We start from the raw sequence: 16,421 nt of genomic DNA, 5'->3' as shown, positions 1-16,421 counted from the left end.
AAAGATAAAAGGTAATACCCTAAAACATCTAGAAAAAAACACTGGGAATCTTGAGCTGGGCAAAGTGTTAGTACCAAAAGCATGATCCACAAATGCCAAAAAGAAATAAATTGGATTTCACCACACTTAAAAACCTTTGTTCTGTGAAAGACCTTGTTGAGAAGATAGGAAATACAAGCTACCTACTGAGAGGAAACATTTAAGAACCACATGTCTGAAAGGATTGAGATCTAGAATATATAAAGAACATTCAAAATGCAACAGTCAAAAAACAGACAATCCAATTAGAAAATGGGCAAAAGACATGAACAGGTATTTTATCAAAATGTATGTCCAGATGGCAAATAAGACATGAAAAGATGCTCAACATTGCTACCCAATACGAAAATGTAAATCGAAACCACAATGAGCTATCACCACACATACATCAGAATGTCTAAAATAAAAAATAGTGAGGACACCAAAACCTGGTGACAACATGAAATGCTAGCATGGACACAGAGAAACTGGATCATATGTTGCCGGTGTGAGGATAAAACGGTACAAACACTGTGAAAAGCAGTTGGGCAGGTTCTTTAAAAAACTAGACATGCAAATACCAGTACCACCCAACAGTGGCACTCCTGGGCATTTACCTAGAGGTCTGAAAACCTATATTCCTTCAAAGATCTGTACACAAACATTTATATCTGCTTTCTCTGTAACAGCCCCAAAATGGAAATCACCCTAAATGTCCTTCAATAGATGAATGGCTAAGCAAACTATGGTCCATCCATTCCATGGGACACTATTTAACAGTAAAAGAAGGAATGAACCATGATACCCACAACAATCACGACAATTCCAGAGAATTATGCTGAGTTAAAAAAAAAAGGGAAAAAAGAAAACCCAAATCCCAAAAGGTTACACACCATATGGTTCCATTTATATAATATTCTCAAAATGATAAAATTATAGAAATGAAAAACAGATTAGTGGTTGTCAGGGCTTTAGGACTGTAGGAGGGGGAGCAGTAGGGGAAGCTATAAAAGAACAACAGGAAGGACCCTGTGGTGAGGGAATATTCTGTCTCGATTGTACCAATGTCAGTATCTTGGTTGCAATACTGTACTATATACTTGAAGCATATTACCATTGGGAGAAACTGGGTATTAGAGACCTCTCTGCATTATTTCTTATAACTGCATGTGACTCTACTATTATCTAAAAATTTAAAAAAATCATTTAAAAAATGAGACAGTGGTTCTTAATCTTCTGGAAGTTGTAGAGGGTGGGAGGTGAGAGGCCTGAGGGCAGGGTGGTCCAGACCTCTACAAGAATCTGATAAAAGCTATAAAGCATCACCCCAGAAAGGTCACCTGCATTCTATCCCCAGAGCCTACTTAAAGGACTCCACTCAAGAACATAATACACACAAGCTAACATTTATGTTCTCTGGGAACCAGGGCATGAAGAGAGACTTATTTTACTGCTAGTAAAATAAAGACAGCCCCCCAAATGCTTGGCAAAGATCAGATTCCAGATACTTATTCAAAATTTAGCCATCTGCATCCTAGAAAGAAGCTATTTTAAAACTTCAACATTCACACATATCTGTGGCATTTCTAAACTCACAATTTCATTTTGAATTTCAAAGGAACAGGGGTTGCAGGAGGGAGGCATCATAATCTCTTCCTGGTTTAGAATCTCCAAAGGCTTAATTTCCACCCAACTGGCATCAAATTCCTGGAGTTAAGAGGAAAATCAAATTTGACCTTCCTCATTTCACAAAAACGGAACAAGGAGATTTCTGCAGAGATCTTTGCACTTCAATATTTTATCTGTTACTCAGACTAATTCACCCTTAAGTATAGGGAATATATTAATCTCATGTTAACAATACAAGTCCAACAACAGACTGTCAATTCCTTGAGGGCCGTGACTGGACCTGTCTTATTTAAGGTGGTTTACCCTGATCTTATACTAGTATGCACTCAAGAAATATTTGATGAATGATAAAACAAATGAAAGCAAATATAGCCCAAATGAAAACTAAATTCTTAAAATACCCAAGATAATGATTTCTCATAAAAATTACAAAGCTGCTTAAGAAATAAATATTTCTAGGGCGCCTAGGTGGCTCAGTTGGTTAAGCGACTGCCTTCAGCTCAGGTCATGATCCTGGAGTCCTGGGATCGAGTCCCGCATTGGGCTCCCTGCTCAGCGAGGAGCCTGCTTCTCCCTCTGACCCTCCCCCCTCTCATGTGCTCTCTCTCTCTCTCATTCTCGCTCTCTCAAATAAATAAATAAATCTTTAAAAAAAAAAAAAAGAAAGAAATATTTAATATGACTAAAAAAATACAGCAGATATGGGGCAAAATATGGCAGATATGAGGAAAATCATCCCATCAGTAATTTTGTTTATGTCTACACACAAAATCACTAAATTGGCCATTCTTTGCTTAAGTTGGTTTTGGGGAGGATGATTAAAAGCTGGGCTTCATACACAATTAATCATAACATCCACACAGGCCATCAAATAAAGATGACTAAAATACCAGCTGAAAAGCCCTTCTGACACAGAAACTGGAGAAGTCAATTCATCTGGGGGCAAAAAACGCTGAGTGGTCTTGACATAGGCATGTGTATTCAGTCTACATGATCATCAATTTTATCACTGCAAAGTTATCTCCAAAGCCTCTTTCTCTTGAGGATGAAAAACAGTGCTCCATGTATCTTACTGAATGGTTGAATTTTGATGTTAGGACTATAACTTTGTCGAGGTACTGTAAAAACCGTGGATCATCTATGGATCCTGAAACCCTAAAGGGACTATTATAGCTGCTTTGGCATACTGGGTCAGGTCAAACAGGGAAACAAAGGAGTGAGAAAATATTTCTGCCTAAAATCGGGCCATTAACTAACCAATTTTTCAAATCCATTCTCTACCACCCAAGAGAAAGACCCCCAAATTAACAGAAATACCTCCTAGTCTGATGCGCTCATTCAAACTGAAGTTTCATGGAGGTGAGTTTCTTCGTCTCTGATTATCTTTGTCATTTATCCCAGGGTCATGAAAAATCTTACAAAGGCAAAAATTCTTTCTAGACCTAGCATTATTGTCAAGCAATATTTGCATTTATATATTACTGCATGTGCATTGTTTGTTTTCCTAACTAAACAGCAAGTTCTTTGAGGGTGAGAGTTATTGCAGTAGAAGCAGTAAACATAATAGCCACCTAAGCATCATCATCCCTAACATCCGTGGTAGTGAGAAATGGTAATAATAAACATTAATTAGGTTTCCAATGTGTCAAGCATTGTGTGGAGCCCTTTATGAGGATCATATATTAGGTGGGTACCATGAGTCTCCTTATTTTTACAGAAGACCGATGCTTACAAATGTTAAGGAACTCACCAAAAAAGCCACATAACCAGTCACTGACCTGGGATTTTAACAGTCTCATGTCAGAGTGTATGCTCTTAAACCAGTTCACAATGATGCATCCATTCATTCATTCAAGAAGTCTTCATCAAGAAGACTGTCGAAGTGCTGGGCACTATTCCAGCACTGGGGTTCAGCTATAATTAAAAGAGAAGCCACAGACCCCATGGAGCCTCATGTGCTATTTGGGGGATACAGACAATCAACATGTAAAATAAACAGACCAGTACGTGAGGGGATGATAAGTCTAGAGAGAAGAAATGGAAGGGATATGGGAGAGGAGAAATAGAAGAAGATATGGGGGAGGAGGAGGAGGCAAGAAATAAAATTAAGTATCTGGAAGGCCTCAGTGAGCAGGTGGCATTTGAAGAAAGACTGAAGGAGATGAGGGAGCCACGTGGGAAGAAATACCAGGGGGAATAGCATTCCAAGCAGACGGAACAGCAAGAGAAAAGGTTCTGAGTCAGCAGAGGGCCTCTGAGCCCATCTAAGGCTCTTGCCCTGAATTGCATGGAAAGGCATTGGTGGTTTGAACAGCCAGGGGGACAAATTAGGAGATATTTTTTAATATTATAAGGAGGAGATGATGGGGACTTGGGCCAGGATGGTAGTGGCAGATAGTATGAAAGACAGATTGTAGATATATTTCAAAGATAGAGCCCATAGGATCTTGTGATGGATTGGTTGTGGGGAGAGAGATAAGAGCAGACAGAAATGCAAGAGAGGTTTGTTTGCTGTTTTTTTGCTTGCCTGATTAATTTTTACCAGGGCAATTAAAATGTTGGGACCTCTAGTGGCCAAGATGCAGACTCCAGGAGAAGCTGGTTTGGAAGAAACAATCAAGGGTTTGGATGCATTAAGTTTGAGACTCTTAGTCATCCAGATGGGGATGCAGGCTAGACTGGAGAAGAGGTCCTTGATGTACAAGAGCATCATGATGTGATTTAAAGGCGAGTAATCGAGAGACTGCATGTAGATTAAGTGAATAGCTCTGAATTTAAACTCCGAGGCATGCAGGGCAAGTATTGATTGGAAATGTTCTTTGTTGCAAAGGAAGAAACCAAGTGAGGACAATTATATGACACCATCTAAGCCATACACTCAGGTTAGTGATGTGCAAATCGCCTGATTCACCATCTCTCTAAGAAAACATTTTTAGTGTCTTTTGTGGATTAGCCAGATAATTGGAGACAATTGCTTCCTTTCCTCCCTCCCCAAGCCCCCAAAATTGTGGCACAGACATTTCTGAACAAACACTTTATCCAGGATGCAGCTTGAGACCTCCATGAACCATTGGAGCTCAAGCTGGAGAAGGCAGATGTAAAGGTACTGAGACTTTTGAGTTAAAGGAGTTGAATTTCATTAAGCCTTTTGATGTTTACAGAAAAGAGTAAGTCTGTATGGAAAATGATTGCTTAATTGCTTGAACTATATAGGATCTCAACTAAAAGTGACCATTTATCTTTGATTCATGTGAATGGAGCTAGTCTTAAAATGTCTCATGTCCCACTGTAAAATCACTTCAATGTATAGAATTTGTAAAAACTTCACTCAATGAAAACATCTAGATCTGAAAAGCCACTTATGCCATTGGACACTTCTGGACAGAAAGATATCTATAATCCCCATATCCTTCCACCAATCCTCACTCACCTTTGATTATACCAAACAAATAATACAATCAGAATCAATGTTATGCTTTCATTACATATTCACAGATATTATCTTAGTCAATACTTCCAACATCATGAAATAGTGTTCATTGTACAGATTAGAAAACTGAGGCCAAGAGAGGTCAAGGTCACGGAGCTCATGAGTAATAGAAGCAGAACTGGCTCTTTCCTCCTTTTCCAAATCTGAGGGAGCATTCCTTGGCACAGCAGCTGCTTACCATGAAATGTTGTTTTCTTGTTTAATTATAAACCCCCCCAAACATGGTTCTAATCCACAGACATTTGTTTGGATTCCATATGTAAAACAACTCTGTCATATTAGTTCCTCAAGAGGCTTATGAACTGCAAAGTCACACATCACCCTGTAGTTCAACGGGCACGTATGAGTGCCTACTTCGAACAGAAGTGATGCCGGAGCCCTGGCTGGAACTTACACAAGGCACATGCTGTTCTAGGCTCTACGCAGCCTGGGTTAATACCACTAACACTTCTTACTTTGGACAGAGGGTCTATACCATTCCCTGAAGCCATTCTTCCCTATTACTTGGGACCCCCATGAAAACTTCAGTTTGCAGTGTTTTCTGACAACTATGTAATCAGCCTCTTTCATTTATATAAATCAATCACATCTTAAGAAGACTTTTAAAAAATTAACGGGTGATAAAACCAGTATTAATCAATAAGACCAGATTTTACTGATTATGTCTTTGACCCTTCTCTCCATGAGCAATAACCATCATTCTATAGATATTCTAAAATCCGCCTGAGTAGTAATGCAGACAAGATGAATAAATCCTGAGAAAGTAGGCTGCTCACTGGCATCCAATATACAATATGTACAATATAAAATGAATACAAACTAAACTAAATTTCCTTTCCTTCTGCTTCAAATACCTGTCTGTAAACATTGGCACACATATAGGACCATATTATGTCAGCTGTAATAATATAGAAAAATAATCTGCATTACCATAAACTAGAAAGTTATGGTAACTAGTCTTTCAAAAAAATCACCAAGTGTCACAATTTGGCATACACTCCAACCCTTATGAATAATTCACATTTTGTGCATTAATAATGCATGTCTTCTTCCTATTGGAATGCTCCCTAACACAGAATGGATTTCTCTTACCAATTTCCTCAACTGACATGATGGAGTAAATCTAAAATTAGAATGGTGTTTTTAATGCTCCCTTTAAAACTGTAACAACTCAGCTGGCCCTTAAGGTTATCAAAAACATAAAGCTCCTATTATTTCTTGCCCTTTGCATGGGAGTCACTAGGTTAAGTACCCTAACAATAGTTACTCCTGCTGAGGAGAAGAGTATGTGCATGGCGGAAAAGATCAAAGAAACTTGCACAGGGCTGATAGGGATTGGTTAGTTCTGTTACAGTTCTTCCTAATTATATATGTATATATTCACAGTAACACGGGACATAATTGCTAAAACATGGTAACCAGCAGGGAAAAAAGAAAGAAAGCAAGCAAAGGGTCAAAACAAATCAGGCAAGAGTTTCTAATAATTACAGATGTTTCCTCTCATCCTCCCTAGCTGGTTACCACTGTGAAATTTCTTTTCAATTTTCAGTAAAATTATCTAGCACATAAAAAAGTACAAAGACCAAGGAAGAGAAAGGTGCCAATGACATGTTATTTGTGGGGAAAGACATTCAATTTATCACTGTAACTATACTCCCAGTGTGGTCATTGCACACCATTGCTGATATTATTTCAGACATCACTAAACTTTCTGCCCCCCAACCCCAACATCCAAACACACCCACTAAACAAAAACAGCAACAATATTTGACACAAAGCAAAGAGAAATGAGGTAGGTTGGAATCTGGGGGGGAAAAAAATCAGTCCAGTATCGTCCCCCTCTCTGGAGAATTCCTTCACCATCACTCCATCTCAAAGAGAAGCTGCATGAGTTCTGTCTGAAGTCCTATCAATGAATAGCAAAGGGAAAGGGGGCAAAAGAGGAGCCATCCCTATGCCAACATCTGTCCCCTACAAGTACCCTCAGGCTCATTCATTCTTTCTTGTGGTTCATATTTAGGGAGCACCTGCTCTGTGCCAGGTATTATGTTCCACCCTAAATAATCTTCCATTGGGTTTCCAATGTGTATTCCAGCAACAGAAATCCACCACCCGGGATAAGGAACAGAGAAAATTCAGATTCGGGTATCCACCCCAAGTTGGCCTGGCCAGAGGCCAGCACACACCGCCTTAGCCAACACCTGGGACAGAGGTGGGTCATTGTCCAGGATTCGATGCCCAAAGAGACCTTCCGCTTGGCAGCAATGTCTCCCTGGGGTCAGGGGGTCACTGACCTTGTTCACACCGAGAGCGCCTGCCCTCTTCCTCAGCTAGCCTCCCACCCCCTGGAAAAGTTAAGTTGGCGGCGAGTGGGAAGAGGGGCACCAGGGGCATCCTGCAGGCTCAGCACCCCCAGCCGGCTTTCTCAGCTCCAACTCCCTTGGCTACCGAGAAATATTTATTTCCAGTCGATGGGCTCCAGTGGCCACTGAAGCCGAACACGCGGCCACCATCAGAAAGCCAAGTCATCCGAGAGATAAAGATAGATCCATTACATACCTAGACCCGGCTTTACAGGGGCAGCCGCAGGCGATTGTGGATTTCGGCTGAGAAAGCCACAGTGCAATTCACCAGCGCGCAGCCGGGGAATCTCCTGCCAGCCTCCAGGGATGCTGGCGAAGGATGAAGACAATTGAACGCACGAACAGGGAAAAAAAAAAAAAGGATCATACTTACCCCTAGGCGTCTGCTCCGGATCCTCACGTACCCTTGTTTCACTATGTCATTAAAATTGGAAGCCATCCCGGACAGCCGGTGACCCCCCTCACCCGAGCACCCGCACCCGAAGTGGCTTTGGGGCGGGTTAAGGGCAGGGTCAGGAGAAGACGTGCGGGGAGAAAGTTGAAAAGGCGAAGCTGTTTCGGCTGCGGCTCGGCGCGGCTTTAGAAGGCGCACATCACTTTGTCCCCCAAACCCCTAAAAGTGGGCGGCCGGCTGGCAGCCACTTTGGGGGAGCGCGGAGAGCGCAGCGCAGCGCCGCGAGGCGAGGCTGGAGCGCCGCCGTCAGCTGACTCATCAGCCAGCCTGCCAGGAGGAGGAGCGGCGGCTGCTCAGGGCTCCAGCCCTGCCTCTTCCCGGGGCCCGGCAGGAGGGGGGGAGGGGGAGGAGGAGGGGCGGGAGGTAGGGAAGGAGGAGGAGGAGGAGGTAGAGGGAAGAGAAGGACGACCGCGGAGTGGTGGGAGCCCCCCCCCCCCCCACCCGCCGAGGTGGAGGAGCCGCGCGGGTCCCAGTGCCCGGCTGCGGCCACCCGGGGGCAGACACCCCTGAACGCGCTCGCACCCCTCCCCTCCCCTCCCCTCCTCTCCCGCCCACCTTGCCCGACCCGCTTCCCCTTCCGATCCCTCCCCGCCTCCCGGACCCCGAGCGCGCCCCAGCCCGCCCCCGCACCTCGCTGACAGCCTGCCGAGATAGCGCGCCCTCTCTTCTCGCTCTGGCGGCTGATTTTAGGATGAGAAGAAATTTCACTTTTTCACAGCCACCGCCTACCCCGCCTCTCCCTTCAGCCCCATCTCTTTTGAAGGGCTGATTTTTACCTCTGTTGTGCGGGTGTCCGGGGAGGCGGTGTTGCCCTGGTTTGCCTTGACCTTGACATAGGAGGGGAGGGAAATTGCCCTGGCTTAAGCTACATAAGAGCTTCCTACGGTTTCCTTGGCATCCTGGACCCAGCCTTCCGTGGTATCATTTGCTACATTTTCCTTGTTTGAGCTTGTCTTTCCCGCCCGAATGTAAGTTTCCCAGGGGCTAACCCTTGGCCTCATTAATATGTGTACCCCCAAAGCTTAGTCCGTAGCAGGTGCTTGATAAATTCTTAGTGCCCGTCAAAGCTCTAAGCCTCATGCACGGATTAACTCACTTAAACTCCCCTGTACCTATGAGATACGTCTTCCCTTATGTAAATACCAGGCCCATATTTATACCCCAGTAGCCTAGCATGGAGCTCTCAGAACCATTAAGGGATACTGCCTATAGAATAAGACGAAAAGGGGAACAGATTTTGCACTCGCTGCCCCTGAATGCACTACCCTCCTGAAGCATGCTTGAGTTGATACCCACTGACATTTATTGGGCACCAGGCTGCCAGACATGGTCCTAATCCTGTTAAAGGAATAATGAGATACCTACTATCCCGCACATTTACCAATGAGATACTACTATCGCGCACATGGAAACTGAAGCTCCAACAAATTGAGACTTGCCCCAGGTACCACAGGACAGGGACCAAAGGGAGATATGTGTGATACCAGCTTTGTCCTATAGCCCTTCTGAAGAGCAGACGTCATGAGGGAGGGAGCTTCCTTCCTTTCCAAGGAAGATCTTTCTAATCATTTGCCCTATCCGCAAAGGCACAAAGACAGCATCGGAAATGGACAGTTCTTGTTCATGGGAGGTGACCGAACCAAGGCTGGATGACCTGTGGTCAGAGCTATGGAGAACAAAGTTCATTTACTGAGTGGACTATTTGACCTGATGAGATTTGAAGACCTTTCAACTCTAAGATTATATCAATCTTGCCTTTCTGGCCAGAAACGCTAGCTTTTAGTCACTTTGGTTTGGTAGGTGTCAGATAAAAAAGAGAATCACCCAAGAATGTGTCGTAGGAGGACTGAGACAATCAAAAGGCAAATATTCTGGAAGGAGAATGCTTTTTGCTATCCAGTAAATCATTAGCTCTGACATTGTGTTGCCATTTGATATAAATGATGTTTTAAGTTTAAATCTCTCACCAAAGAAGGATGAAATGATAAAATCATTTGATTAGTTCTTTTTGAAGGCTTAGAACTTAAAAAAATACTGTCCATGGTTGCCACAAAATAGATGAGTTCATGGAAGACATTTGTCTAACACATCTCTGTAGACCAAATCAACAGTATCATTGAAACAAAGAATGAGGCATAAGGACCTAGAAGTGAATGGCTCAAGATAAAAGAATTACCGACAAAACCTGAAACTGAGAAATCCATCCCATGATAATTAATGTTGAGTATAATCTACATCCATAAATAATTAAGCCAGACGTGAGGAAACTAGAATCAAACTAGAAAATATCAAACTAGTTGTGAAGAGACAAGTGATTTTTTTTTTAACTGCAGGACAGAACCCAATATATGGTTTTATTTGTTTGTTTTTGGTTAAATCAAACCATTAAATGTGGAAAATACACAGACTGTACTATTCATAGGATGGACAGCCACTTGTTCTTGTCCAAAACGTGTAATACACAACCGTGGCAGAAGAGGAAAAGAGGAATTCAGAGATCTACAAGTATAAGTATGTGTATATATATATATATGTAGTGCTTATAGATTTGCATAGTGCACAACTCACAAAACTATACACTGCGAAACGGACATAGTCACACACAATTCAGTTTCACTGGGGATAAGGGTGACACACACACAGAAATCATTATTTGGGGCACCTGGGTGGCTCAGTCAGTTAAGCATCCTACTCTTGATTTTGGCTCACATCGTAATCTCGGGGTCCTGCGATCAAGCCCCACATAGGGCTCTGAGCTCAGTGGGGAGTCTGCTTGTCTCCCTCTCCCTCTCCCCCTGCTCTCTCTCTCTCTCTAAAATAAATAAATCATTTTAAAAAATCATTATTTCAATCCCTGTTTTTAACTCAATTTCCAACACTTTAAGCTTCTTATTTGTTTGTTTCCTCAGCATCCAAACTCCCTTCTGCCAACAGTGGTCATCATATTCACTTTGAGTATGCTTAATCCCTTGCTCTCGGTCTAAGCTGGGGGAATAAGAGTTGATTGCATTAAAATGAAATAAGTGTGAGATCAAAATGAATTACATGTAGTAGTACTTTTCTCTTCTTTGGACATCTTGTTGATAAGAAGCAAAACTGTGTCACGAATTGAAATAGAAGTTCATAACCATCATGTTGCAGAGCCAGAAATTAATCCATAGTTCCCCTACTCCGACATATTCGAAGTGGAAATCCACTCTAGCCTGAAACATGAATGACTCATGCCATTCCCTCTGTATTCCATTCAGCCCACTATTATTATTATTATAAAGCTCTTCAGGACAGAAAATTATGTGCAGAAATCCAGAGGCTTCTGCACTTTTCCAGAGTAGGTGATGGGTTCCCATGCTTCGCCCAAGAAGAGTGTACTTTCACCAAGTACCGCAAAGTACCAGGGCAGAGGCTGAAATGGCACTTGTCCAATATCTTTACCAAAAATAGCTTGAGCTTTGGCCCCATTGCAGGCTGCTCTCAGTGGGAGAGTCCAGAAACAGGCAGCCTTTCCCCTGGCAAGGGGAGACAGTGCTAATGAAAATGATTTGGCTATCACTAAGGAGAGAGGGTATTTGCTAGGCGGCCAGGTCCCCCTCCACCAGTCCTTACCCACCTAAAGAAGGATGGCTTGGAAGATGACACTGAAATCAGGTGAGAGAAAACCTGGAAGCAGGTCTGCTTCTGTCATTCATTGATTCCTTGTTTCCGTCCTGCCTTCAACAAATATTGACTGAGGACCTGCTATGGGTGGAGACTGTCCACAGTAAATTTTCACTCACACACACACACACACACACACACACCCCACACACAAACAAAATCCTTGTCGCCATGGGGCCTATATCCTAGGAGGAGAGAGAAAAAACAAACAAGCAGATAAACAGTTTAAATAACTATAGATGACAGTTTAAAGAACAGAAGTGGTATGTTATGTGGGGGGTAAAGGAAACCTTACTTTGAGTAAGAGAGAGTCAGGGAAGACTTCTCTGAGGAGGTGACATTTAAGCTAAGACACAAAAGATGGGAAGAAGCTATGGGAAATGTTGGGGAGGTGCATTCCAGCTAGAGTGAAGAGCACTTGAGAAAGCCAAATGCAGGAAAGTTATATATATTTTAAAGATTTTATTTACTTACTTTAGAGAGAGAGAGTGCATGAGCACAGGGGGAGGGGCAGAGGAAGAGGGAGAGAATCTCAAGCAGACTCCATGCTGAGCACGGAGCCCAACACAGGACTTGATCTCAGGATCCTGTGATCCTGACCTGAACCAAAACCAAGAGTCAGATGCTCGACTGCCTGAGCCACCCAGGCACCCCAGGAAAGTTATATTTTTAAAATATTATTCTGTCTGATGAATAAAAAATAGATTACAAGGGACTGGACTGGAAGTGGTAAGACCATATAAAAAAATCTACTTCTAAAGATCTGTACCCAAAAATCTTTAAGAAAAGAGAAATGAAGCTTCCATGGAGAATGTAAATTGATATCAACTGATACAACTGTTTTGAAGCATAAGTGATATCTATCAAAAAATTTTTAAAACTTTTATAATTGCTGATCCAGTTCTGGAAATGTATCCAAAGTCACAAAGGTTTAGTTATGAGAATATTCACAGCAGCATTATTTGTGATAATATGCATAATTATCTTCATATTATATATATATACAACTTAATATAATATGTATACATCTAAACATATATTTTACATGGAAGTGGGTACATACATGCAACCAAATTTCTGAAGGAACTGGGATCAATCGAGTATAATCTTTTCCCATTAAACTTTGCTTATTGAAAAGTTATTTATCTAAATCTGAATGAAATCTCCAGAAGGTCTCTGGCTTTTTTGGCTACTACTAGGTAATGAAGAGTCATCTCAGCCTAATAGCCCTATAACACTGAATATCATTCAATTACGTTTTATCCCTTACCCCAGTCCAGGACTAGGAGTGTGGGGGTTGGAGATGGCTTCTTCACTGGTTTTCTGCTCTGCCTCCTCTTCTATGTAATAACTAAAGGCTTCTGGCCTCCACGGGATTGGAGGGCAGGGGGAAAGGAAAGGAAAGTTTTGCTTGCTCCAAGTCTTTCCTTGGAGTTGATGCCCTCTGGGTAACAGGTATATAATGTTTGCTCTTTCTCTCAAGGAGCTTTTGTGAGTTCCTTAGAGACGCACCTGCTAAGAGCTCTATCTCCAATGCCCTTCTCAGGCTGGCTGCTTTTATTCTTGTGAAGACCCCAGGGTCTCATGCTCCAGGCCTATGTTGGGTTTTTGCCCTTCCAGTTGGTTCTCTGGTGGATCTAGTCTAAGACAAGCCCTACCTGGCCAGAGGAAGAACTCACTCAGTATTGCCCGTGCCAGTGAATGGTCAGCTCACTCCCAGGGCGGCCACTTGTTCTTAGCTCTGCCTTAAGTCAAGTCAACCGGTTGACCCCGGGCCTCCTCCTTTACAATATTAAGGAGTGAGTCTACCACCAGTCCTTGTGTCCTCTGCACTTATAGGGACTCATGTCCAGCCTTCTGAGTGATTCTCTTGAAAATCACTCCCTTGCTCTAAAGTAAGGGGAAAGATCTTCCCTCTTGTCTCATGGGGAGGAGAAAACCAACTCTCTGCCAAAGAATCTTCCTTCTTATAGCAGGAGGGGAAGAATGAAGGGGGGAAAATCGGAGCGGGAGATGAACCATGAGAGACGATGGACTCTGAAAAACAAACTGAGGGTTCTAGAGGGGAGGGGGGTGGGAGGATGGGTTAGCCTGGTGATGGGTATTAAAGAGGGCACGTTCTGCATGGAGCACTAGGTGTTATACGCAAATAATGAATCATGGAACACTACATCAAAAACTAATGATGTAATGTATGGTGATTAACATAACATAATAATAATTTAAAAAAGAGTCTTTCTTCTTTAATCTCTTGAATCGCAATGTCTTATTTAGGCTGGAGGTGCATCGTCAATGAATGCAGACAAAAGGGTTTAGAGCTGCTCTTTTTGCAATTTCTGCACAGAGATTCCAACGCCTTGCTTCAGAATGTTTTCTAAATGTTCCTCCCACTGGGCTTTTGAGGCTTCTGCTGAAACTGAGTCAATAGGAAGAGTCACATTTACCCTTTTGTTACAAACCCATATCAAAACTATTAAAATGCATATAAAAGATACTCCCTTTCATTCGTTCATCCAACAAACACTATCTGAGCCAGGCTTTCTAGGTGCTGAGGAGCCAGTGAGGCAGGCAGGAAAGGACCAGACTGAGCTTGTCAGGGTGATAATCCATCAGGAGCACAAACATTAAAAAAACACTCAAACATGTATCAAATTATGCACAGAAGAAAGTTACATGATGCTGTTTGAGGAAGGACTAAGAGGTCCTGACCCTTTTGGAAGATGGGGGGCTGGTGGAGAAAACAGGGATCTGGAATAGGAAGGAGAAGGAACTCTGGCCTGAGAGAGGGTAGAGAGGATGGTGGGGAGAAGGACAACAGGTGCAAGTGTCCCAGACAGAAGAACATATAGAACATCTAGAACATCTAGCACAGAAGGTGGTAAGAGTGACTGGAATTTGGAGAATGACAAGTGGGTATGAGGGATGAGCCCTGGAGGATAAGAGAGTTTCTCAGTGTGTTATAGATGATCTGTGAGGTAGGGCCTGGTTTTTAAAAAAATGAGTTAAAAAAAAAAAACTAAGGTTGAATATATCTACACTAAAATAGTAGTGGTAGTTTTTTGTTGTGGGGAGTATTGGAAATGTCAACTTGCTCCTGTGTGCTTTTTTTTAAAAAAGTAAATAAATCCTAAATGCCACTTTTAAAAAAGTGGATGACTATTTCTTTCTGCATGGGTGGACCTCATGTCTTGAGTTTTATAACCAAGGACACAAAAGCAAACCTAAACTTCTAGTGAACTTGATTTGGAATACAAAAAGAAAGGGAGTCCTGTGATCATTAGGCTCTCCCAGATATTCGAGTTTCTTTTCTGATGAGAAGAGCCCTCCCCTCTGTAGGTCAGTGCAGAGCCAACCTAGGAAGATCTAGGCCAACATATGAGAAAAAGACCAAGAGAAGTAGATGACAAAGGCACTTGGCATTTACAGAGCCCCTTTGCAAAATGAAGCATGTGTCCAGGATTGGCGCAAGAAGATTAGAAGGTCAATATTCCAGAGGTCTTCTCAGGGCTGTTCCCCTAATTCACCGAGTGACTCATAACCTGATCTGGAAAACAGAGATAAATGGGACCACCCTCATTGGTTCAGTCTGTTGAAGTCCCTGGATAAAGCGTGTGAAGAGGACAACGTCTTATGTTCAAATGCTTTGCCAATGTTAATTAATCCTCACAGCACCCCCAAGCCCTGTCATATTCTCCACATTTCGCAGCTGAGGGACCTGAAGCAGAAAGCCTGAATGCCTCGTCCAAAGACACAGAAGAAGCCCACGTCAGAAAGAGGATCAACCAGTGCCACCTTTTTCACTTCACTCATAAAATACAATTCAGTGAATTGTGTCTGGAATGTTTTTATTTTGAAAACATACTTTCTGGGTCGATGAATGATAAGGCAAGAAAAAACACCAGCCGCATGGACTAAAAAATATGACAGATCGGTTAGCAATTTTAAGGACTCCTTTCTTCAGCTGGTGACTGTAAAAGCTGCACACATCGATTCCACTTTTATCTCATTAGCCAGAGCTGAGTCACATGCCCTCGGCTTCACAGAGAGCTGGGGAAGTGGGAAAATGGAGGTTGCGTTCCAGGCAGCCATGAGCCAGGCTAAGTGGGGTAGTCTACAGCAAGGGCAGAGGGCTGTTGGCTTGAGGACTGGAGCAGAGAAACCTGAAGGCACGGAGTGACCCGTGAGGAAACTACGGGGGGGGGGGGGGGGGGGGCGGGTCACAAGTCATCCTGACATCCTCCTATCTTCTCATGGCTAAAAACAAAATTCACAGTCTCCCTGATGGTATCCCCCGCTAGTATTTCCTCTTTTGTCAGGTAGCATGTTTTTAGCTGAAAATAGCATAAAGCTCAGCCACCAGAATCTCAGACCAAAGGCACTTATTGCTGTAGTTGACGAAATCTAAGATGCCATTAATTTCAAAGGGCACCACCCCTCTATATACCCTAGTAAGGAAGAAAAATTACTACCAGCCTCGCTTTTCACGTCGATGACAAACCACAACAACTTTTAATGGCTTTATTGAGGTATAATTGACATACAGCAAACTGCGGATATGTGAAATGTAAAATTTCCTAAGTTCTGACATATGTGTACACCAGTGAAGTCATCCTCATAATCAAGGCAATAAATCTATCCTTCATCCCCCAAAGTATTCTCATGCCCCTGCTGTCTCATGCCACCATGCTGTGGGCTCTGGTGGTATCATTTTGCAATATATCAATGTATCAAATCAATGCTTGTACACCTTAAACCTACTCAACATGATGTGTCAATTATATCTCAATATAGCTCAGGGAAAAAAATCATATTT

At 42.7% G+C, this 16,421-nt stretch overlaps 1 protein-coding gene across 2 annotated transcripts in view; it reads right to left on the bottom strand.

The window, feature by feature from the left end:
- The window catches only part of DOK5 (docking protein 5), a 149,611-nt gene extending 141,006 nt beyond the window's left edge, over nt 1-8,605 (bottom strand). Inside the window, exon 1 of one of the 2 annotated variants that reach the window (XM_036070852.2) lies at nt 8,585-8,605. Coding sequence is in view for 1 of the 2 variants with exons in the window: in XM_036070849.2 (XP_035926742.1) it covers nt 7,874-7,939 (66 nt within the window). In the remaining variant the exon portion in view is untranslated. Of the gene's footprint in view, nt 1-7,873; nt 8,250-8,584 lie in introns of those variants that run through there. The other variant, XM_036070849.2, reaches the window with a different exon arrangement.
- Nucleotides 8,606-16,421: the final 7,816 nt, after the last annotated feature.

The sequence above is a fragment of the Halichoerus grypus genome, chromosome 10 (genome assembly GCF_964656455.1).
Source record: "Halichoerus grypus chromosome 10, mHalGry1.hap1.1, whole genome shotgun sequence".
Taxonomy (NCBI): Eukaryota; Metazoa; Chordata; class Mammalia; order Carnivora; family Phocidae; genus Halichoerus; species Halichoerus grypus.
The sequence above is the reverse complement of the archived record's forward strand: the minus strand, read 5'-3'. Positions and strand labels throughout refer to the sequence as shown.